Raw genomic sequence first — 25426 nt, 5'->3', positions numbered from 1 at the left:
ATTTTGTGAAAATCACCTTTCCTTTATATACGTAACATAATGCGTACTGGCTAGGACGAATAATTAACAACAGTCAAGGCACCCATATATAACATAGTAATTAATTCAGTATTTGAGATTTGAAAGTAATTTTGAATTCTAACATTTACCGCTTGTGATACTTTCGCGCTGTAGTTGTGTGACGAGTGCAGCTGTGCTCGGATCTGGGCACGCGCACCACCACTCCCTAGACAGGGGTTAACTCGTCGTTCAAGTAGAAGACCAGCTTCTCTATCGCGGTGGTGTCTACACCTTCAAGAGGTGGGTGACGTCGATTCTATAACTTGTTCAGTGTGCTGAGCCTGAGTCCTGCTACATTAGCACTGCTGCCTCACTGCTCTCGGGTTCTGGTTGGATTCTAAACCAGGACTCCATCTGTATGAAGTTCTTCCAGTGTTAATGCTGGTTTTCACCAGGATTTACAGTTTCATCTCGTTTTTCTTCCACATGAAATACTGGGTAGGTTAACTGGTGTCTCTGACTTTACCTTTGCACTTAAGCGTGTGTGTGTCCTCTGATGGGATGTGTGCTCCCATTGCCTCTGGGACATACTGGATTGCTTCAGCCTTTACCAGAAACCAGAGCACCCAAAGGAAACCCACACAAACACGTAAAGAACATAAAACTCCACACAGATAGCACCCAAGTCTGGATTTGAACATAGGGCCCCAGAACTGTGAGGCAGTATTGCTAACCACTGTGCCACCCTATTATAAGTATCACACCCTCTGATATGATATCTTACAATTTCAATACCAATTCAGACACGCAGACACAAAGAATAAAAAAAGTACAGAATACTGGTTGATAAAATAGCAAAAATAAATCTCTCTGCATATGAGATATTGTACATGGAATTGGTTTTAATTAATATGTTTGTAAACTGAAGACAATTTGGGGGCAGAATTACATGTCAACAATAAACCAAAAAAGGAAAATAACTCCAGTAACAGTATTCTGCCAGAATGCTGAAGAATATCCATATATTGTGCTGTCAAGGAAATTCACAATGAATGACATTTTCAGTAAAAAAGGGAAAATGACAGTTACAATAATTTTAATTACAATGTAGCAGTAACAAACCCTGGATTTTGGATGATAAGAAGAAACAGCAGTCTGCCTTTCTTTTACCAGTGTCAGGTAATCTGATCCTCAACTGGAGAGAACATTGATGCTGAACTCTTTTCACTAACAGTCAAGACACAGCACCACACTCATTGGAATTACCTTGCCAAGCAGCAGCCGAGAACAAAGTTAATGTCTTATTGTAAACACGGAGGAATTCTGAAGGCTCTGGATTTCATTGCTCTTCTGGAAACGAAGTTTTTCAGAAATGCATGCTGGGAGCCTGCCCAAACTGTAATGAGACAGGCCTGACACTGTGTTCCATTCCCAAGATGTCATGATTAACTGGATTAATTTGTGCTGGATCTAATTAAACCTCAAAGGACCCAAAAAAATGTTAAGAAATTAAGAGACTGCTGCTCTGCCAAAGTGCTAATGTCACAGAAAAATGGACTGTCTCTAATTAATCATTATAGTGGAAGCAGCCTTTTTATTCATCCTGTGAATTCACAGATTTAGCTCAAAAGGTTTCTTTCGTTGGACGGATAAAATATATGTAGCTGGAATTAAAAAATGACTGGAAAAGAAACTGGACTGTACCACTTGAAAAACACAATCTGCTTTACTTGTCCAGCAGGAAACAAATGTTTTTTTAAAGCATGTTATTCATTAATGTTATATAACAGTAGAGTATGCTAATGCAACCTGACATTTAGCACTGTGGTAATGTAATGGACAGGCCATTGTACAGTGTTCTCAGCTCCTTGCTAAAGGTTCTTTTGGTTGAAAGGAGATTGTGAATAATAATCATATGATAAGACCTGATTCAAACAATCTGAATTGGGAGCAAATTAAAAAATATATGTCTTTATATTTTAGTTTATATTTACTTTTCCAATGTTGAAAGGTTGTGCAAAAAGTATTGTAAAATATCAGAAAGGTGCCCTGCAAACTGGAGTGAATAAGTAAAAGCTTGATCTTATTTGAAAATACTGAAAATACACACCTGTGTGACCAATACTCACACAAGAAGGCTCCACGGCCAAAACGTTGTGTTTTCATTGGGTTTTCTTGTATTTTTCAGCATGGAATAAACCTATTACTTGTTCCTTTGCAGCCTACACATGCTGATGCAGCTACCCACCTGAACTACTACAGCACTGAAAATAGCTGTTTATTTTGTTTACTTACACAATCACTGCATAATTCTCATATTCATTCAAACTTCGAATCAATCACCTCAGAAACCAGTAATAATGCAGTCATGATGAGAATTATTTTGATTTCGTTAACACAATTATAACAATATGTTATAACACAGCAAAGTCTCTCATTAAGAGTTCTTGTCTGTACCTTGTTTTTCAAGAATCTAATACTCTGGATGTTCAGAGAAGTCCAAAGGAATGTGCTTGGACAATGTTGCAGGGACAGTAGGTTACAGACACCCAGTGCACTGCGTTAATAAGTGCCTCCCAATTGTAGTTCAAAATGCACAGCATTCCCACTTCTAAACTTGTGTTTTTGTTTCACTATTTTGTGCTGCACAAGATTAAAGAGTGTGAATCGAAAACAAAAAACAAAAATATATTTTAGCATTCACATCGCAACAAAAGGCCTGTGTTATATGTAAAGTCAGAAGTGCTACTCTAGTATTTACTCAAAATCAATTTGTATCAAAATCTTATTTAGGTAAAGATTTCAAATAAATTGAACATCTCATGAATACTTAAAAATGAGAAAAATATCCAAAGACAGGAAAATTTGTCATATATGGCCACTTGGTATTCTTTGATACCCACCCATCTATTTTCTAACCACTTTATCCAATTCAGGGTGGCAGTGGAGTCAGAGTCTCAGGCAATGGGAGCAAAGCAGGATAAACAATGGAGGGGACAGCAGTCCATCACAGGGGCATGTAGACACAAACATGCACACACTCACACCAGTGCATGTTTTCCAGGAAGCCAATTAACCTACCAGTAGGTCTTTGGACTGTGGAAGGAAACCAATGTGAACATGGGGAGAACATACAAACTTCATGCAAATTGCACTCCAGGAACCGAAGCCAGGGCCCCAGCACTGTAAGGCACTATGCCACCATTCCACCCTCTAATATCATGTAAATAATAACTGAATTCCAAGAAAAGGTGTAAAAGCATATTACCTACTTGATACATGTACCTTCAATAAAATCTTTATATAAATAAACAGTTCTTTACATACAGTATGTTCAAGTACAGTAGGTAGCTGCGTCACCAAGCTTAGGCTGCAAAGGAAAAAGTAAAGGTTTATTCCGTACTGAAAAGAGAAGAAAAGAAACACAAATTCTTCTTGTTTCTGCAGTGGAGCCTTCTTCCAGTGACACACGAAGAAGGCTCCACGCTCGAAAATGGTGCCTGGATCTACTGTGTGTTTTCTAATATAGACAAACAACATAACGTACACTACTTCTTAGGTGAAGACACTACACTTCATTTTGACTACTTAAGATTGACTATACTCTAAAAAACACTATGTTGACTTTGAGAAGACATTTTTGTAAATGTGGTCACCTTTCTACTCCAACAGAAAGTTGGAGTAGAAAGTTTTCCCTTTACATGCCATTTCACACAATTACAAAAACTCAGCTAAAGACATTAGTGACAAGTCTTATGTACTGTATATTTTGATACTGTTTAATACCGTGTATTTGGCGACCTCTCGTGGCCACTTGCACTCATTAGTACAACCTATAGACAGATTATTGTCCACTGCTGTGGAAATGTCTTTGCAAATAAGCGGTCAATAATAATTATATAGCGCTTTTCTGGACACTCCACTCAAAGCGCTTTACAGGTAATGGGGACTCCCCTCCACCACCACCAATGTGCAGCATCCACCTGGATGATGCGACGGCAGCCATAGTGCGCCAGAACGCTCACCACACATCAGCTATCAGTGGGGAGGACAGCAGAGTAATGTAGCCAATTCATAGAAGGGGATTATTAGGAGGCCATGATTGGTAAGGGCCAATTGGAAATTTGGCCAGGACACCAGGGTTACACCCCTACTCTTTTCGAGAAGCACCCTGGGATTTTTAATGACCTCTCAGAGAGTCAGGACCTCGGTTTTACGTCTCATCCGAAGGACGGCGCCTGTTTACAGTATAGTGTCCCCATCACTATACTGGGGCATTAGGACCCACATGGACCACAGGGTGAGCGCCCCCTGCTGGCCCCACTAACACCTCTTCCAGCAGCAACCTTAGTTTTTCCCAGGAGGTCTCCCATCCAGGTACTGACCAGGCTCACACCTGCTTAGCTTCAGTGGGTTGCCAGTTGTGAGTTGCAGGGTGATATGGCTGCTGGTCGATCTGCTATATATCCTACCCTCCAGATCAGCAATAATTCTAAATTACCAGTGGATATTACTAAAATCCCAGATTTTAGGAAGAAAATATACACACTCATTCAAATACTCTGAAAGTATATTTTGAACCCCCATACAAACAAACTAGCTAAAAAAATATTTTTGAGCATTTTAATATAAATGCATAAATAATTCCCTACTTTACAGCATGTAGAACAAAGTACAAATATTACAACATTAAAGAAATCTGCATTTCTGCATCAGACTTCTGTGTTTAAAACCTAGCTATCAACATGCAAACAACACACAATGCAATCACTTAAACTAGTTGGCCAGCCCTAGCCCTAGTGGACCCCCGTCTATTCTGTTTTTTCTTTGCTAATTGATTTAAGTTTTTAGCATAAATTGATAATTATTAAGGATTTTTCTGGTAGGGGAGAGGTTGCATAAAATTCTGTGTGATTAATTTTTCAAATGCTACACTTGAAGTTGAATATTTTTGAAAAAAACATGGACTGAGTAGAGAAACAGGTAAACAAATGTCTAAAAGGCATCAGTTCACTCCAATGATCACCAGCTGAGTTTAAATGAAAACCATTAGGACCAGGATTGGGGACCACTGATTTATTCTCATATATTCAGACTGGTGACCCCTCTAAAGTAGTTTTAAAATATACTGATGGAAAAAAGAAATGCAACGTTTTCTAGAATGAGAATACTATAGTTATAGCTTATGTTCTGTGACAAAAAGTTGTCCATTTGTTTTAAACCTCTGACCAGCAATACAGCTTGTGCAGTGAGGCATTGCAAATTGCCAATCACATGAAAGCTCATTAGCTGCACTTTTACCCAACTAGGTCCAAGATGAACAACGCCTGAGCAGGTCACCTTTAAAAAGGACTTAATTCAAAGCTTAGGTCACTGCAAGAAAAAGGCCACACTTCGAATGTCACCAGAAGCAAGAGAGACGGCCATTGGCATGCTGCAGGATGGCATGTCATGTGCCAGTGTTGCCAGACACTACGGTATAAGCCGCTCCACTCTGTCCTGACTGCAGAGAAGATTTCAGCAGACCAGCAGGACAGATAACCGTCCAAGATCAGGTCGCCCTCGAGTGACCACACCAGAGCAGGACCGACATATCAGACTGGTCCATCTAAGAGATCGTTCCAGATATGCCACCCGTACTGCTGCTGAAACTGCCGGCAGACACAATGCCCACATCAGTGACAAGACAGTGAGGCTCCATACTGCTGGCCTTAGAGCAAGGCGTCCTGTGAGAGGCCCTCTGCTCACACCTCCTAGACATCACACCCGACTGGCTTGGGCCAGAGAGAGGCTCTGATGGACTCATCAGCAGTGGCATCAGGTCCTCTTCACGGATGATTCTGTCTGTTCCACACAGACAGGAGGGCCAAAGTGTGGAGGAGGAGGTGGTCAGTTTCTTTTTTCCATCAGTATATATAGGAAAAGATCAAGGTCCTAGGGGTGTAAGGGTCACAGATAGAATGATTTCACAATTCATTAATTACATCTGCTTTGTAGACGACTACACCAGCTAGCAATTATAAAGGGTTTTAGGACCCTTCGTCGCCACAGGTTCTACTCATCTCCCAGAGTCACTGGTGCATTCATGGCCCAGCAACAAACACTAGTGTATTTAAACGTTTTTTTTTTCTAGTGGTTAACAACATTCAACAATATTCAACGCGCAGAGCACATACTAAAAAACATCTCCAAAGGACGCGCATTCCATTCCAGTCAAGCACCCCATTTCACCCCGATTACGAAACAAATGTCCTAAAATAATGCACTCCAGCTGTTCTGTCTTCTGTGTAATTTCTTTGGTGGTTCATCAACGTGGTTCGCTCATACTGCCCCCCCACCTTGATTTCTCCAAGTCCAATGTCAAGCGAGGAGGAGGAAGATGGTGCTGGAGCCTTCCTCATCTCAGCTCAGGGGCTTCCTGAAGAGTCTGTGGTGTTTGAGTCCTCTCCTGGGTCCAATGCTGTAATCTCTCCCAGTTCTCCCAGTTCTGTGTGACTGGGGGTCTTTCAAGCCTTCTTAACAAAGGCTCCTGACTCTTCCTCCAGGGGGGAGGGGTGCAGTTTTGTGTGGACAGAGTCAAAGGCCCTGGGCTTGCTCAGGATATGTCTGTACACAGATGGCCAGGAGTAACAATGCATTGTTTCACTGTATCTTGTCCTTAGCTACCCCCTCAATCGCAGGCACAGTCAAACCAGCTTAGAAGCTCCAAGTAACTCCAGGATCACCTGTGATTAAAGAGGGGGGCCCTAAAAATGGGTTACGAATGAATAATACTTCGTTACACCTGGCCATCTGTATACAATAATTTCCTGAACGAGCCCTGGGCAGTTAGCAAAACCCACACCCACATCACAGAGACACTTCCACCCCTCTGGAGATGAGTCAACAGCCCTTGTCAAGAAAAATTCAAAAGCACCAGTAAGATGAGAATGTGGGGCTTTTGGAGAAGAAAAGCTCCACAGTAATGAAGCCTATGAATTGGCTTCATTACTCTGCTTTCCTCCCCACTGATAGCTGATGTGTGGTGAACGTTCTGGCGCACTATGGCTGCCGTCGCATCATCCAGGTGGGGCTGCACATTGGTGGTGGTGGAGGGGAGTTCCCATTACCTGTAAAGTGCTTTGAGTGTCTAGAAAAGTGCTATATAAGTGTAAGCAATTATTATTATTATTATAAAGCAGTGGTTCTCAAACGTTTTGGACCAAGTAACACCCCTAATCCAACCAAAGCATCCAAGTACTACCTACAGATCATCATCTCATAGGAACCCCAGCAATTCTCAATGACCAACATGAGCGCATGTGCACACACACTCACACATACATACAATAAATATTATAATAATAAACTTTGTTTGATATATTAAAATGTGGCTTCTCAAAGTGTTTTACAGAAAACAACAACAAATAAAAATAAAAAAGCACCATTTCAGTGAGAGGGGTGAGCCTGTTTAGTCGAGCAAAACAGATGTGAATTAATTTTTCGAGCCTTACAATTCACAACAGTCTTAACAGATTTTAAATCGTCAGGCATTTTCTTGACTGCAAAGGTCTCGCGGTGGATGTTGCAATGAAACCATTTATTTCTGGAGCAACCTCTAATTCGTGCAACTACACCGCTGTGTCGGCTTGTCATTTCTCTGGGCACCGTCTGTACAAACTCCGACACCTTTTATCCAGTCGATGCCATTCTCTTCGATACATTCATTCAGAAGCTGAAATACGTGCTCTCCTGTGGTTCCTGTTGGTAGCGGCTTACAGAACAGAAAGTCTTCATGGGACATGCCCTCAAACTCGTATCTAACGTAAACAAGCAAATTGGCCAAATCGACTACAGACTCATCTAATTGCAGTGAAAAACATCTGCTCATCTTAACGCGCTCTGTCAGCGTACTTTTGATATAATCCTTAATTTCAGTAATTCTATGAATGACTGTGTCTTTCAGGGGGGGCAGCAGGTCGAGCTGTTTAGCAGCTTTTTCTCCACACATAATAGTGTGGGGTTTACCTGCTTTAGCAATCTGCAAGCTTGCATTTTTCCACGTTTCCGTTTTTATTTCAGTGTTTATTTTAAGTATTTATTTCATGCGCATGGGAGAGAAACACAGAGACGCTCGGTGTATTTTTCTCAAATTAACTTAGAACAGTTCTTAAATATTTTTCTGTTATTTTTCACACTTTCCTGTGCTCACAAGATTACCAGCGTTCGTAGCACGCATTTCTATGCATTCCTGTGTTTACAACGTTGGCATTGTTCCAAAATCACGCACATTCTTCTTTCTCCCTATTTGCTGGAGATACAATAGCTTTTTTGAAATACAATTGGTCACTTGCGTCCGTAGCACGCATTCCTATAGAGTGGTATAGAATTACAGAGTGTCCACTGAAGTATTAGCGCGCACTGTATCGTAGTACGTAGGCTGCGTATTCGACACGTATAAAAATACAAAATATGAAAACCCGTCCCGATTTTTTCAGCGCACACAACACAATTCCAGGGTCATTTGGCGTACCACCTGGCGGCACGCCACGTACCACTGCAGGTACGCGTACCACAGTTTGAGAACCACTGAAAGGATTGCAGCAGACGGCAGCTGTTCAACCTAGGAAGACTTGACTTGGACCATAGAGACTGGAAGCAGCAGGGGAAAAGCACAGCATTGTGTTTTTGTCCCCTTTACTCAAAACTGGACTCAGAGACAAACAGGGTAGAGGGAGGAAGGAACACCAGGGACACATTGTTAAGGACACTGGGACTGAGGACAATGTCTGGAACTCCACTGTGCCTTCGCTGTGGTGTAAGCAGGCATGTCAAGTTACTGACCATATCTGGTTCCTTAGAATAATGCTGCTGGACTTTTCCTCTGTGACCTTTGGGCTTGGTAACTGGCTCCAATGTGGTACTTGTGCTGATCTGGATTGTGTGTCCTTTGGAGTTGTTTTTATATAACGTGCTTTTGGTGTTGGGTAGACAGTATTAAATATTGTGATCACAAGAAAATAAAAAGGGCAGTTAAACAATTATAGTGTTTTACTGGTCTGTGTGTGCACTGGTAATTCTGGGAGGTGAATAGAATTTGTGGCAAGGGTAAAAGGCTCCTAGCGTCCTTTATTAGTTATTTTAGACCAAGCATCAATGTCACATGTTTCTGTTTTGTTTTTTAAATTTGAATCAGAATGGACAGAGGGACTCTGGGGGGCTGAACTGAAGTATAGAGAGGACAAATTGACAAATTGATAGGAAATATATTATGTTAATACTGTAAATATGTAAATGCAGTATAGGCTGTGTTGTATTTTCATTTGTGGGCATCAGAGGAAAAGTAAACCAGAATGATGTACTCTAAAATTCATGATTGTGACAATCTCAAAGAAAGGGGACAATCCGAATTACTGTATCACAAATTGTTTCAGAAATGATTAGTTATTAAATTAAACTGAAATAAAGTGTCTGATGTACAATTTGGAGTACACATAAACATGTGCCAATAAAAAAAAATGTTTTACTGTTTTAAGGGGTGAATAAATATCTGCAGCTGCTTACAACATTGTTTATTGACCGGTTAACTATATACTTTATAGTAACAAAAGGTTAATTGAAGTGATAATAGTAGTACAATAGAGTGGTTGTTTAGTGATTACTGATTATGTTGCTGTTGCTATAATACTATTACATATAAAACTGGTGGACTAAATTAATGACTAACAAACATTTTGGACAAATGATTGAAACCTTAAATGAAAGGTCAAACATTCAGATATTGGATTTTTACTTTAGTATATATTTTAAATAGTATCAGAGCAAAGGAAATTGGTTTATAAGACAGATTTATAAAAAGATGTGCATAACATTGGAAAAATGGACTTGTAAACTGTGCTTTATATAAAGTTTTATTGATATCCACTGTGCTTTATATACTTCATATAAATAATTGCTACTCAAATGTAAATATTTGCACAAAATCTTCTTCTTCTTCTTCTTTTTCACAGCCTTAGTCCCAGACTGTCCTGGGGTCAGCTGCTTTGGTTGCTCTTCTCCACTTGTCTCTGTCGAGCACATCTTCTTCACTCACTTCACATACCTCCATATCTTTTCTCACACAATCTATCCATCTCATTCAAGGCCTGACTCTTCCCCTGTTACCTTCCACCTCAAATTCCATTACCCTCTTTGTTACTTCCTCAACGTCTGTCCTCATGATATGTCCATACCACCTTAACCTCGCCTCTCGCATCTTCTCAACTATATCCACCACTCTACATCGTCTACGGATTTCTTCATTTCTGATCTTATCCTTCATTGAAATCAGAATCCATCTCAACATCCTCATTTCAGTTCTTCTTATCAAGTTCTCTTCCCTATTTATTTCCCTAAATATTTGCACAACATGTGGTTGGTAAATAAATGCAGAAGCACATTATATTGAAAAAAGGTAAATGGGCCAAACATCTTCCTTTTTTGAAAACTTTCTTAAGTTCTGAGAATTTGATATTTTTTGCTGGTGTAGGATCTCAGTGCTAATGACAGATAACAGACTGCAAAGTCATAGAAATCATTCTATCTATAAGCACCAATGAAAAGGCAATATTTAGGTGGTAACTCCGAAGTAATTGCCGAAAAAATAAACTCAACACATTAGATTTTTTTCTTATACACCTGGAAGGTGCATCTAAGGATGCAAACTGAGGTGGAGATAGTTATCAAGGTTACACACCCTACCCTGCCCCCTCCACCCCCAGTATTGGCACAGTTTTTCTCAATTAATACCATTTTATGTGTAAATACATCTGAGGAATGTCCTATACACTTTAGACTTCATTCTGCTGCCATTATTAGTTACATCTCAAATAAAGATCTTTAGTTTTAGAGGCACCTTGCACCATGCTTCAAAGTTGAGATGGTGTTCTTAATGTTTAATCGACACTCAAAGTATATGCTGTATTTTTCTAAAAACTGTGGCACCATGAGGGGTGTGGTCATTGACTAATGGTATGCCAGCACAAAACTGATTTGTGGAGTCTTGAAGTAGTAAGCCAAGTTCAAAATACAACATATTCCAGGAAGCTCAGTGATGATGTCGTTGTTTGATCTCAGGGAAAAGTTGAATAAAAGGAGCTTGGTTCTACCTTGTTTGGTGGAATCCAGAGAAAATAAAGTGTGTTGCACAAGCTTGGACAGGCTTTTGTTGGAAGTAGAGTGTTTGGAAAATGACTTTTGAGAGATATGTCATGGTCATATGTGAGATTTCTATCTTTCACGTATCAGTGAGAATTTTTTGTGAGTTAACTCTTTCTAAAGTCAGTACCAACAGAACCATCTGAGATGTTGTAAAGCCAAGACCTCACCTCTTGAAAAGTTCAAGATATACCCACTCCTTCAGGAATATCACAAAACATTACATGTGAATAAGTACAGTATTGATATTCAGAACAGATTGTGCCTCTATGATAAAGACTTCATCATTAATATACAATGAGAACAGTACAAACGGATTCAAGCAGGGTTGTATTTACCTTAACATGTTGCATTGGAACCCATTAAGATAAGTAGTGAGACATGATGTCACGATCTGCACGTGAGCACATTAATGTCACAGCATACTCACGAGCACTTATCACTGTATACTTCCATGCCCTAATTAATCAATTTTCATTCCACACACTCTTCCCTATTTATACCCTCTTACTCCACTCAGTCTCCGCTCACTATTGAGATACCCTCTTCCCTGTGGATTAATACTCTAAATCTTATTGTATTTCTTGGCTCTTGAAATCCTTTCTCTATCCCTGGACTACGACATCGCTTTACGTTTTTGGGGATTTGGAACTGTCCGGAACCATTTCTGGAATTACTCTACTACAGCCTCGCATAGGCTACAAACCAGCGAATCAGGCAAGTAAGAAGGATCCTATGCGGAGCTGAGTTTGTTACCAGAATAAACAATCCAAGCGTAAGACAAAGTCAAGGTCAAAGTGATATCCAAAATCCGAAAGATCTAGCCGCAGGAGTTGAGAATATAAAGGCGAGGTAGGAACTGTGAGGAGAAACCAATACCAAGCACAGGACAAATAAGGTGTGGGTTTAAGTAAGCGGTGAGTTGGTGAAGAGTTGGAGAACAGCAGGAGATGATTAGTTAACGCATGCGGCAGTGGCTGGTGTAATTACTGTAGGTGGCTGCTGAGTCTCTTTAGCCTGATTTCGACAGGAGGAGGATGTGACACCAGCTGCTCTGCCCTTGACACATGAGCAGTAGACTAAAAAGCCATCTTCTCCTGCTGGTAAGTGGAGGCTATTTAGTAATTTAGTAATTTACAGAAATGAGCTAGAATCAGAGTAGAAGTGAAGTTAAAATGTATGCAAATTGTAAAAGGTTTTTGGATAATATTTTGCAAAATCAGCACAGGATGTTGGCATTTTCTGAAGCCATTTGATGTACTTGAGATATTTAAACATAGTGGTGTTGGATTTAGCAGCAGCAAAAGCTTAAAGGAGGATTGTTTTACTTCAATGGGTGTCATACTTCATACAAACAGAATATTGACTCAAAAGGATATGCCACTGAATAAATTATTTTCAATATGATAATGAGGATTATTGTACAAAAGAATATTTTCAGGTTAAATAGAAAAATAAATGTGTAACCACATCATACTGTATTTCAACAGTCTTATTGTTAATTGGGGAAACAGAAACAAACAAGCTCCAGTTTAAAGTGATGTCAGCAACATAATTACACTTTGAATACTTGGAATTAGCAACCCAATGAGCCCAAATTGTCTTCTCTGGCTTGTAAACTTTGTCTCTAATTCTTTCCCAGATCATGCATGCTCCAGGACAGGATATCCAGTTTCCCCTTAACCTTGTGTAATCTTAGGGGACAATCTTCATGTTGTTAACCCCAGACTCCTTTGAGATCATTAGGTGTTTAGATTTACCTGTGGTAAATGTATCTGTGGAGAACTCAGGTAGCTGAGTAACTAACCAGGGAATGTTTCTTTAATCACATCTCATCTAACTCCTCCTGTGTGTGATACTATTTATAATTCTTAAGGCCTTTCCTTACAGATGACTAGAAGTTTCAATTTCCTGCTTGACTGTGGCATTCTCTAGCTCTGTTCTCTGGAGCCCTTCTCTTGGCGATCTCAACCTACACTACTGACTCCTGTTTGTCTTAACCTCCTCCAAGTTTAATTTGATGATTTCCAGATCCCTACTAGGAACCAATCAGCTACTTTACAGTTCATGCTGAGAAACTAGGGCCATCGTCTCCTTGGTAATGGATCCAAAATCAGTTTCCTCACAACTGCCTTTTGCTATTGAAATTACCCACTGCAGCACTCTTAGATCTTCTTTGCAGACTCAGAGATTCAGGATGCCTACAGCCTCCTCCATTTTTCAGTGGAATTATGACCAAGGTGAACCTATTCCCTTCCTGATTTGACCTCTAATCCACCCTGTCAGAGACTCTGGAACCTTGTTGTTCTTAACCTCCTCTTCTGGGGAAAGGAGAGAAGTACTGGTCCCTTTTTCTACTCTATATGAATCCAACTTTGTCATACCAGACATGTCTCTGTGTTATGAAAGTGATACTAGCACCTAACTGGTGACACCAGAATGGTACCTTATGAGGTCTGCTGCTTCTTTAACATAAGCTAGACTGGAGCTCCAGTTGGAACCAACCCTTGGGGAGAACTAAGCTTTACCCTACTGGTTCTAACATCTCTCAGAGCCACCCAGCCATTCAGTCCTCTTTCTGGGATATCCCCTAATCCAGATGGTCTGTCTCTATAACTGCTTTTCCTGCTCACCCTGAAAGTATTATTAGTTGTGACTCCCATGACTGCTGTTCTGTGGTGTCCTTTGGCTAGCGGTTGCACTGGGAAACCACTGTATTTTCACGAGGGCTCACAGTTTTCCAGGGCTTGCTGCTCTGACTGGATCTGCTTCAGGTGATCCATCTTAATTCCATTTTAATCAGTAATTATCCCATCTATTATTCAGATCTTGTTTTTCTATTTAACTGCTTTGATAGCGCTTCATTATTCATTTCACCTCGGTTTTCTTCCAGGTTGCAGTACTGCTTACATCAAGGCTTCGCTTTACTCTGTGCAGCACCTTCATCTTCAAGCCTTCACTTCTCTTTGCGTAGCACCTTCAGCCTCAACTCTGCACTCCGCTCTGCAATCCAGTTTACAAGCTGACTATTGACCCCAACCCTGGAACCCTGGACTCTTTCCCGCTGACCTCAATCTCCTGCGGTTCCATCCTGGCAGTTTCCCTTGTACAGGACCCCCAGTGATCCTACCTTCAGCCAAGCAGCTGTGTTACTGTTCTACATAGAGTCCTACCTTTGCTGTTTGACTTTGTCTCTGGCTTTGTCTCTTTCATGCCGCTTTTCTCTGGTCCGCCGTTTCTCATGGCCTTTGGGGCTCTTTTCTCTTTCTCATTTTCTAGTTTTCAGGCTGTCTGGTTCACTTATTATTTTCACTGTTTTGTTCCTTTTTGAGCTTGACACCTTCCAGCAGCCTGATTGGAGCACTCTCCAATTTCTTGTCAGGAAGCCAGGCATCTAGTTCCCATCTCAATGCTAGTTTTGCATCATTTGCTTTTTCCCAGGATCTAACTGGGACCATTCACCTGTCACGTATCTTACTCCCACGTGCACCTCCAGGCATGCACACCTGCGCTGCTTTTAGCACTGCTTTTAGTCCATCACTCCCCACTCTCTCATAAATACCCCTTCACTCCGTTTACTCCTCGCTCACTGTTGAGATAGCCTACCACTTTCTCTTGTTTGCTTTATTTAATCTCTTTTTACTGGATACCGACCCTGCTTGCCTTTGACCACGATTCCGTCACTACTTGCGTTATTTGGATTTGGATACCTCGCTGCCTCGATTTCTGGATTTCTGACCTTACTCTGCCTCCGACCTCGACTACGTCTCTGCCTCGTGTCTTCTGGATTTGGATACCCCACTGCCTGACCTCTAGAGTACCGACCTAGCCTGGCTACCCCAACCTCATACCTTGTACCACGACCTTTGGAAGTCTGACTTTATTCCAGTTAGCTCCGCATAGGGTTCGTTATTTTCCACCGGTTCATACACTTTAGTGTGACATCACCTGTACTGTAGCTAGTTCAGGTGGGTAGCTGCGTCAGCATGCGTAGGTTGCAAAGGAACAAGTAATAGGTTTATTCCATGCTGAAAAAAAGAAGAAAGAGAACCCAACGAAAACACAACGTTTTGGCCGTGGAGCCTGAGTCTTCCATCAGAGTGTGATTCCTGGGAGACTGAGCTGACAGCGCATGCCTGGCCTGGTCTAGGAGGAGACTCACCAGCTTCCTGGCCACGATGTTAAGAAGACCAAATCCAATTACTTCTGCTGTACTTAAAAGCCCTCTAAAGTTTGAATTCTATAACCTTTATTTTCCCTACAACAGAACCATGTTATTTTTTTCCCATACCAGGGAATCTTTAATTCCCCGCAGATATTTTATTACCTTTAACTGACTTAAGTTAACTTGCCCCTTTTGGGGTAAAAAATGTTATATTGTTCCCTTTCAGGTTTAGCGGCGAGGCTTATTAATAAGACAGAATTAAGTGTTGCTGTGCTTTCCCAAATGAGGCCTTATCTCTCTGTTCATCTCTGTGGTGCAGCCACAGAGAAGCTATTCATGCAGGCTGATTTAAAGATGTTTTCTTCTGATAAGGGACAGCTCCCAAAGGGGGATGCACTTAGCTAAGCCTGGCTATCATGATCAATGGTCATCCATTGGCGCCTATCTGTCTAGGGAGTGCCAAATGGACATCTGGACTGCATTCCTAAGTGTCAGGAGTAAGTGACTCATATCTCACCTTGATCAACCAATCAGGGACTGGTAGGGCCGAGTAACCCACGTGGGACTCTGATGCCCATGGAACTTTCAGCCAATGAACGAGCTGAGGTTCCTCTAGGTAAAAACAGGCAACACAGAGGGCCTGAGAGAATTCTGTGGACAATTCTAAAGGGAATTCAAAGGATAATTCCAGGGCAGGACGGCCCAGGAGCAGAAGGCTCCCAAGGGCAGGACATTCTCGCAGAGCGCCTCCTGACCATCCTGAGACTCAGCCCGGACAACCACGGAACGGCCAGTGTGTCCGAGTGCCAGAACTTTCCTTTGTTCTAAGAGTCTAGAGCGGAGGTTGCCAGAGAGTAACCAGAGGATCCACCCGAGGTTAGCACCAGCAGCAGGCCTCGTGAACAGGTCAGAACTGTGGACAGCTGAATCACTATTCAGAACCAGCTCTTCATCAGGAACGAACCGGTCCTCTTCCTGACTTGCTGGGACCCACAGTCATCTTTTCTCCTGTACACAAACTTTGCTAGTTAAAGCCAACACTAACTAGCCGGTCAGTGAGCATCTGCAGCGCACCGTCGCAAACCACACAGCACAGCCTGGCACCTAGCCAAAGAGCGCGGATTGGACAGCAACAGCCTGAAACTGTTTCTTTGTGCCCGCAGGAGATCTGAATCCCCAGAGATTGGATGAGTATTCAACTTCACTGCATTACTGCTCGAGAATTCAATTGTTATCCCAACCAGTTGATATCAATTTAATTCCTAAGAGTTATGTACTTGATTTGAGTATCTAATGTAGAAGTTATAACCAAGTTCATTTACGAAATGGTCTAAATGAATGATATACTGAACGTATGTCCTCTTGATATGTGTAACACTTTGTAACTGACTGAATATATACCTTTTGTATTCTGATAACCCTCTCGATAAGATCTGTTAGGTTTATATGCATATTCTATGTATTAATAAATGTATCCTCGTGTATTAGTACCTGTGTGTGTGCGTTGTTTGAGTTATATCGCATGGTTGGATTCTAAAGCCATCAAAAGAATCAATTTTGTGATTTACTGCTACAATTAATAATTGTCCCAGTAAATGCCCAAACCCTACAGAACTGGTGCCTTCAGAGAGCACAGTACATTTTTATTGGCGTCCCTGACGGGCTGGTAAGACTGAAATGAGTCAACCAAGCGGAATAATTCAATATAAAATGCCGTGGGTTTCATACACGACAATACAGTGTGCTGAAAGCCGAAAGGAAAAAAGTTCCCCTTGCTCTTTAAGCAGTGCTTGATTGTTTTGTGATCTTTTGCAATCTACCGGGTTGATTGCATACATGATCTTGTGGTTTTCTGTGGTAAAACTGTGATTTCGTACTAGTTTAACGATGGTTGCTAAAAGGTCTGAATTCGAGTCGCTATTAAGCACTTTCTCTAGCAGCAACAGGTCTGACCACGATCTCCGCCATATCTCCGTCAGCGGAGAAGCTAGGAGAATAAACCTCCATTCTCTGAGAGAGCTAGCGAAGGACATAGAGAGATTTGACCCCGCAGTGTCAGAGAATAATATCGAGAGGTATATTCAAGACCTCAGGTATACCCTGCAGTACCTGCCAAACGCCACAGAACAGGAGAAAGTGTTTCTGGTCAGGAAAACTACCAGCAGAGCTGTACATGAGTGGATGGCTAGGCAGATGAAAGAAGTCTGTAATGATTTTGAGGAGCTGTGTCAAGCACTTATCGAGGAATACAGTGCGTTTATTGACCCGACTGCCGCGATAGCCGCCGCCCTTAACATTAAGCACGAGAGAGCTTATTACGAGAGACTTAGACGAACTTACAATTAATAATTGTCCCAGTAAATGCCCAAACCCTACAGAACTGGTGCCTTCAGAGAGCACACTACACAGGAAACTTAGAGAACCCTATCTGTCCATAGTAGCACCAGTAATAGGAGTTAGAAGCCCTTTTTCACTTGATCCCATTTGGCTCTACCACAATCATTACCTTACCAGCGGACCTGAAGCTGAAAAGTGATTTCTGTCATGGATGTCGGAAAGGCATGCCGTGGAATGGCAGGAGAGCGATAAAGACCCTATGCATAGCAGCAAAATGGGGGTTAGTCCGGGCTCAGCAGGTCAGATGATGTCAGGCCCTCAGGCTGCGGAGGAGACGACCTGGTGCTAGGCGGGTCTCAAGACATCCGAACCCTCAATGGCGAGCAAGGACGAAAGGGTGACCCGGGAAATATATAGCCTGAAACAAAGACACTCCGGAAGGACAAGCAAAGCACGGGGAAACTAGGAACAGGACAGAGTAGGAGCGCCCTCTAGCTGTAGAGGGCGTGACCATTTCAAGATGAATTAAACACAGGTTAACGAATCATTTCATTACATTTCATAAACATCCATAAGCAGCTCCTGCCTGCCTCACTGGTAGGCCCTTGGTCGAACATTTTGTCTCAGACAAACAGCTGAGTACAAGAAATGTATTTATTTCATTTGTGGTTTAAAACCTATTTATAGTCTCCTGCTGTTTCTAATATTTAAGTTATGTTTTTATTGTTGACTTGCTATTATATTGCTTTATTGTTCTTATTTTTGGCACAGTTGGCAGTACTGTGGGATTCACTCTAAATTATTAAATAAAGGTTATGAAAACGCTCAGTAACTTGTTCAACTTAACCCACCGGGAGGAAACACAAACCCTGTATCTTAACCTCTCTATTAAATATCTTTACCTTAACTACTGGATCATCTGTATTCTAGAATAGTCTTTGCTGTGACTGGTGGATAAAAAAACAGCTATGAGTGTCAATGGTGTGTGGAAGGAAGCCAGAAGAGGCACTCCGCGACACTCACCAAAAAGAGGTTTATTTCCATTAATTCTTACAAATAACTGCTTGTCACTGAGGGCATCATGGGAAAGAATATTTGGCAGCGACACAGAGTCATAATCATGTCTACCCCCTTTTTATAGGGTGGCGTTGGAAGGTCACATTGGTAATAACCATGGTCCAGTATCCTGGAGTAGAATGCTGTATCTGCCCCCTTCTTCAATTTCCTTGTCCCCAAGGCCAAATATTGAAATCCCTAATATGGACCAGTTCTTAAGGGAACTTCCTGGAGTGTGTGGTGAGATCTCCTGTTGGTTAATGGGGCTGGAGGCAAGGTTTAGGCTGACAACATCTCCAAAGAACAAGCACAAGTCTTTTCTCCTAACAACTATGCTTAACATCAGCCAGTGGCTTTCAATGGGGTAAAATGAGGTCGGAGTAGACAATGGTGACTGGTGATTCCAAGACCTGTAGTGCCTGGCATGACCCCATTTCTACAGTATGTAGACAAAAGTTATGGTTAGGTGTTCTACCAGCTTTGCATCAATCATGTGAAAAGCCTTCCAGGCTGGAGTGCACCTATCTTCCTCTCCTCTTCCATAATGTCACTTCCCGGAGTCAGAGACTTCAAAATCCCACTTAATTAATACCAGGTCTATGTATTACTGAAGTCACTGAAGTTGTTATGAAAAAAGACCATTTGTGAGCATCACCCCGTGCACAACTGAATCACTTTTTATAGGGAAAGTGGATGTAGAAGATATCAGGCAGTACCAGGGGCCCATTTCCAAGCTGAAACTTTTTTTTTTAATAGAAGCATCCTGGAAAAGATGTGTAAAACTGGCTCCTGACTTCTCATTTTAGTTTTTTTACTGAGGTGATTGGAGAGTGTGGAGTTAACAGCATAACTCTGAATACAGATCCACCAGGCTCAGGTCTATCCATATGTGCAATGAACAGTTTCACAATGCTGAATCTGTTACACTTTTATAACATCAAAACAAATATATCCCAGATAAAAATAAATAAATAACAATAGCAGAGTTATTTTCATGATCTCACTTTCTCCCATGCTTAAATCTAATTCCATATAAAAAAATGTATTGTGAGAAACTTTCAAATATATGCATATTAATAGAATTTACAGAGCAAATTTTTAAAGCTTTTTAACAAGTCTCTTTAAAAACAAGACTTTTACAAGTTTTGGTCATGTTGCTGAGGCAATTCTTTGGAGACGAAGAAGAAGTGCTCAGTGTTCTTTCAGCCTGTAAGGGGATAGAGAATGTTTAACTATTTTTCTTTCTAGAAAACACTACAAGTTTTAAGTCTGCTCTTTTTTCACACAAACTGTAACTGACATTCGTTATGCCAGAGTGCTTCCCATATGTATAACCATTCCTTCGATATAAAAAACAAATCAACACAAGTACTGTAAATAAGACTTTTAAAAATATCAGTTGTGTTATAAATGCTAGTCTTGTTTGTTAAACAGAATGTCTATTATTTTTAAGCATGTTTCTACATTATACATTCAGGAAAACAGTCCATTGGACTCTTAAGGGCTAAACACATGACACAGAGATGAGTCAGATGAAAACACTTAACCACTTACTCCACTGAAGTGCCATTCTTTGTTTCTGGTGTTCTTAACTCTTTCGAAACTAGACGCAGCAAAAACTGTAACAAAATAAATACATTTTATAAATAAAGACAGTCCTCAAGTAAAGAACTGTGATGTCTTAAGGAAGGACCATGTTAAGTATCAGAAGCAACATGGATTATAGTTGTACTGTAGGTCCATTATTTATAGTTGCAGGTTTACAACTGATGGACGAGATGTAAAATGTATTTACTGAGTCTTAGAGCTGAAGTGGTCTGTTTTGTCATACCCTTGAATCTTAAATTAATCAAACTCATAATTTTTTACATATGTTGGTGGTTTGGTGATAATTCCTGATGTCTGGAGTTGATTTAGGTAACTGCTAAGTGTTCTACTATGCTTACCATACCTTTATCTAATAATCTGTTGTTTGGCTTACTTTCAGTGATTTTCAGGACGTCTTACCAGCAGAGCAAATGCGTCAGCTGCCATAAGCATGTAGAAGACATTTTTCCAGCCAGTGGGTGACAGTAGACCTGCTAGCAAAGGGCCCAGGGCAGCACCTGGAGGAAAGAGAGCTGGGTTAGGAAACTCAGCCTCCTTTCAGCAGCTCCCAAAGAACATTGGACTTTTTAGGTAAGGTAACAAAGATGAAAGAACTGACCTGCATTTTCTCCTTTTTTTTCAAACAATCTGTCTTTTTAATTTTATACTTGCCTAATCTGGAAGTTTGTTTCTTAAAGACAGTTGGTACAGTGTTCAATTATTTTGAGCCACTTACCATAGCAGCATTTAATATTAGCCTAATTAAGCAAATTATTTATTAGGATCATTTTTGTCTAACACTTCAGCATTTTGAATGCTCTCTTTCACTATTTTTTCCTAATGTGGAGATTTTTTAACTTTTTTGCTGAGTTGTCATTTTGTTTTTGGATTGGGGTGGGAATATTAAACAAGATAGGGGAACAGTGCAAATCTAAAAAACCTTTCTCAGCCACACCTGAAACGTGCTCCACATCCAACTGTGGTCAGCCATCAGCTGACATGCTACTAGAAGTCATTCAGGCGTCTGTTACATGTAAATAGGCTCACATAGTGAATTAATTTAATTAGATAATTGTTTAAGGCTGAGAGCCACATTTTAAATGGATAAATGAAAGGCCCTATAGTAGCTTGATTGGGACACAGGACATAGGGCTTAGTTATAGAATGGATTTACATCAGAATGAACCCAGGACCTGTGGCATACAATGCAAATTTGATAAGAATACTGAAGGTGAGAGTGAGATTGTTAGTACACGGTTTCCTCTCCTACTAGTCCCAAATTCTTGAGTGAGAGCACACTAGAGATACCTCACCTCAAAGAAACCATCATACTGTGTGGTCTCCCTGGGGGATGCAGCCACAACGTAGAAAGATACTTTCCTTTACAGACTAAGAATGTGCCAGAAAATTGGAGACAAACTCACCCACGGATCCTGTGCCATCAATGATAGCTGTAACAGTGGAGAGAGCTCGGGCATTGCCCTTTAAGCTTTTGTGAGTGCCCTAAAGGAAAGTACAGAAAAGTTAACTTCAGACAAAGATCAATGAATTTTCAAAGCTAAAAATGAAAGCAAGCAGTATGAAATGATGCACTGAATAATTGGCCAACACAGTAAACACATATACATGCACAATATGTATAAACATACATACACAATTAAACTGTCCGAATTAATGTAGTACAGAAATTGCATAGTGTTTATACAGTACATGTCAATCATCCATGGTTGAAGGAGAAAATCATACCAGATCTGCAGAAACTGCTGTAGTAATCAGTGCATATGGCCCATTTACCAGGCCTCCACATATGAGAAGCATAACTATGAGAAAAAAAAGAAAAATTAGAATGCAGAAAGAATATGATGGAATTAAAATGTTACCTAATGAACCTAATGAATGTTTTGAAATTGTAAAGGATTTGTCTTTCATGCCTTCCAGTTCTGCAATTGCCAATATGTATTAATCAAAAATGACTTGTCACTACAGCCCTTAGTCCACCAGAGAGAAGTGGGCTGTTATTACCCTTCCCTTTTTTCTATCTGTGGTACGGGCTTAGTCACCGACACAGCTCTCACTGATAGCAAGCACCTAGATAACTATGGGGATCAATATTACACAAAGCCCAGTTTACTCTGGTCCATTTCAAACCAACCTCACCCCAGTAGAACAAGATCAGATGTGTGCCATTGCTCAGGGAATTCCAGTCAAAGGTGGTTTAATGGCACAATCCAGTTTTGAGTCTTTCACTCTGTGACTTTTTTTAAAGACCCAAAGTCGTATTTACATTACAGTAGGCCTGGTTATGTTTCTCTTAATTTTGACATTAATATACAATTACATTATAACAGGTAGTAGGTCTCAATACAGTCAATCAGCATAGCTCAACTGATTTTAAATTCTACTGATTTAGAAGGTTAATTTAGTTTAGTATGATATCCTAAACAACTGTGAATTTTCTGGAAGGTGCTGTTAGAACTGATTGACCAAATAAATGTTATGTGTTGAAAGTTATGAGAGTAATTTTTCCAAATCTGATCATGAATTCCTGTAAACTGGTCTGAAATTAAGTACAAATCTAAAAAGAGATAGAATAGGTGTGGGACCTTTAAATATATTATTACATATTGTGAATCATGAGATTGTGCTATTATTGTAAATACAAGTGAAAAAAATTGAGATTTGGAAAAATGTTTAGAAGGTTGTCATGTGTTAATCTGGGCATTGTTACGACTGGGTGCTTTCTGCAAGGTAAAGGAAGAGAAAAGCACTACGGTGACCTCATCTGAATTATTGTAGAGAAAGGATTTGAAGATGGTTTACCTATAGTGGGACCCATTCCAAACTGACTTATCTTTGAGAAGCCATACAGCTGAAAGACACACAGTTGAGAAAATCAATGAAAGTTACAGACTCTGAGGGGTTTGTCATTTGCATTGAAAAGGCAGGAATCAATCATACAAATAACAATTTTTATATGTATTTAGATAGAAAACAAATGAAAGATTTGATGATAAATGACCCCTGTTAAAAAGGGTCAACCTGCCCATGTAATTATTTTTAATGGGATGGTTGGTTTACCTATAAAAGACAGTAATAACCCTAATAAGCACTATAGTATATATCATTTTATATAAGCTGTAGAACTTTTATACAGCTCCAACCATTTGCATCTGAAAATGCAGCATTTTTTTCAAATATACATTCCAACCACCCCTCATGGAGGTGGTCCCTTCCTATATCCACACATTGTGAATTAAGTCCTCTAGTCTCTGGCTCCTGCTCATCCTATTTCCAGGCATACGTACTGTAGGGGCTGCAAGTAGAAACATAACTGCACAGGTGGTCGCTCTCCTCCCCAGGGAGTCAGATATAACCCCTGCCAGAATCCCACCTACCAATGGGAAACCAGTTGGTTAGAAAACAGATTACAAGTTAAGGCATAAAGTATTGTCTCTGCTTCCTGCATATAACAGAAAGCATATGGGCAAAGTTACAGTTCTGGCAATACTATTAATTGTTTATTTAAAGTACTTGTCCATCTATCTAATTTTTGGGTTGAAATGGAGCCTATTCCAGAAAAAAATGTAAGGAACAAGGCAGGGTACACCCTGGATGGGACGGTTCACCACAATGTAGGGCAGATACACAGACAGACATACACACCCTCACACCAGGGTCAATTTCCCAGAAGCCAATTAGCTTACCAGTATGTTTTCAGACTACAAGAGTACCCAGAGAAAACCCATGTAAATATGGAAAGAAAATATAAACTCCACACGTATAGCACCCTAGGTCCAGAATTGAATCCAGGGCTCCAGTGCTGTAGGTTAGCAATGCTAACCACTACGCCACCATGTGAGTGTGTACGTGGATAATTTCCGGCTCCCCTATGACCCTGAACTGGATGAAGTGTCTATAAAATGGCTGAATTTCAAACTGAATTTGAACATTTCAAACGCTTACAGTATATAACAGTCAAACCTAGAGGCTTATCAGTCCAGAGCCTACACCGGTTTCCACAGCAATGAGACTTACACTGTGTGGTTCCGTGCCGGTTGGGCACAGAGATGCCTACAGCAATGTGGGTACCCATTTAAACACGGGGTGACCTGGAGGTACAATACTTTTATATAGGCTCACTTAACTAACTGGCCTAAGGAGACGGGAATGTCTGTAGAGGGAACTTTAATACAGCCCTCTAAGACCCCTACATGCTTCTCTATGTTGTCCACCAGGCATCAGTAATTGCCAATATGTATTGTTAATTGTTAATGATTAAACACATTGTAGTTCAGTCAAACATTCAATCAAAATATTTGGTTATATACCATGTGTTGGCTATCTGTAAGACAGGTCTACATCAGGCTCCTAGCTACCTTACAGTAAACATGGCAATCACAGACCAGTAGTCTGAAACCTCTGGTTATTGCAGTACTCACCAAAAATTCCTCCCACATCAAAGAGTGTGGAGAGGTCTCCAGCCCTCCTGGCATCTAAATGGGCTTAAAAAAGCAACATAAGAATTGAGCCACGATATCCATGCTTTCACAGAGACAAAATCTAAGAAAAGTAATTTAAGATAAGACTGATTTGTGGCGAAATATCCTGGCATTTCATTTAGTAAATCCATTCATAAGAATGTTGCTCATGTTGCTGTTAACATTTGGTACAAAACTTCCTGGAACCAAATTCATACTAATGAGTAAGAACAGCAGGCTTATTTTAAATTTTGATTAAATCTTCAGTTTATTTAGTTTAAGAGAATATTGATTTTACTTAAAGTAGCATTAATTTGAACCATCTATTGTGCAGGTTTATGTCTACCATGTATCCCTGACTATGTATTGTTAAATTAATTTGTCCTGTGATCCTTCAAGAAAAGGTTTGATGAGTTTCTCAGATTAACTACTAGCAACCACACACAGAGGAAATTCAGTCTCCTTTCTTGTACTGTTCTAGTACAGGAAATGTGTACTCTAAATGCTCCCATTGTTGTTACCTGTGTCATCTGAATGAGTGTGAGACTGAGCAAATATCTACAGGATGGGTGGTGAAGGTACTCGATATGTATGTTCTTAAAACAGACTTACTGTATTTGCCTATTGC

At 40.5% G+C, this 25426-nt stretch overlaps 1 protein-coding gene across 4 annotated transcripts in view; it reads right to left on the bottom strand.

The window, feature by feature from the left end:
- Positions 1-19646: 19646 nt before the first annotated feature.
- Positions 19647-25426, bottom strand: part of slc37a1 (solute carrier family 37 member 1) — a 30974-nt gene continuing 25194 nt past the window's right edge. For all 4 annotated transcript variants that reach the window (XM_088606914.1, XM_088606932.1, XM_088606942.1 and 1 more), the window contains 8 exons: positions 24760-24822; positions 23626-23711; positions 23141-23189; positions 22067-22140; positions 21745-21823; positions 20741-20838; positions 20288-20352; positions 19647-19940 (listed from right to left, as the gene is read on the bottom strand). In XM_088606914.1, the coding sequence (XP_088463040.1) occupies positions 19925-19940; positions 20288-20352; positions 20741-20838; positions 21745-21823; positions 22067-22140; positions 23141-23189; positions 23626-23711; positions 24760-24822 (530 nt within the window). In that variant the 3' untranslated portion in view covers positions 19647-19924. The remainder of the gene's footprint in view (positions 19941-20287; positions 20353-20740; positions 20839-21744; positions 21824-22066; positions 22141-23140; positions 23190-23625; positions 23712-24759; positions 24823-25426) is intronic.

This window comes from Lepisosteus platostomus, chromosome 2 (genome assembly GCF_059453375.1).
Source record: "Lepisosteus platostomus isolate fLepPlt1 chromosome 2, fLepPlt1.hap1, whole genome shotgun sequence".
Taxonomy (NCBI): Eukaryota; Metazoa; Chordata; class Actinopteri; order Semionotiformes; family Lepisosteidae; genus Lepisosteus; species Lepisosteus platostomus.
This window is presented reverse-complemented; position numbering and strand designations above follow the sequence as displayed.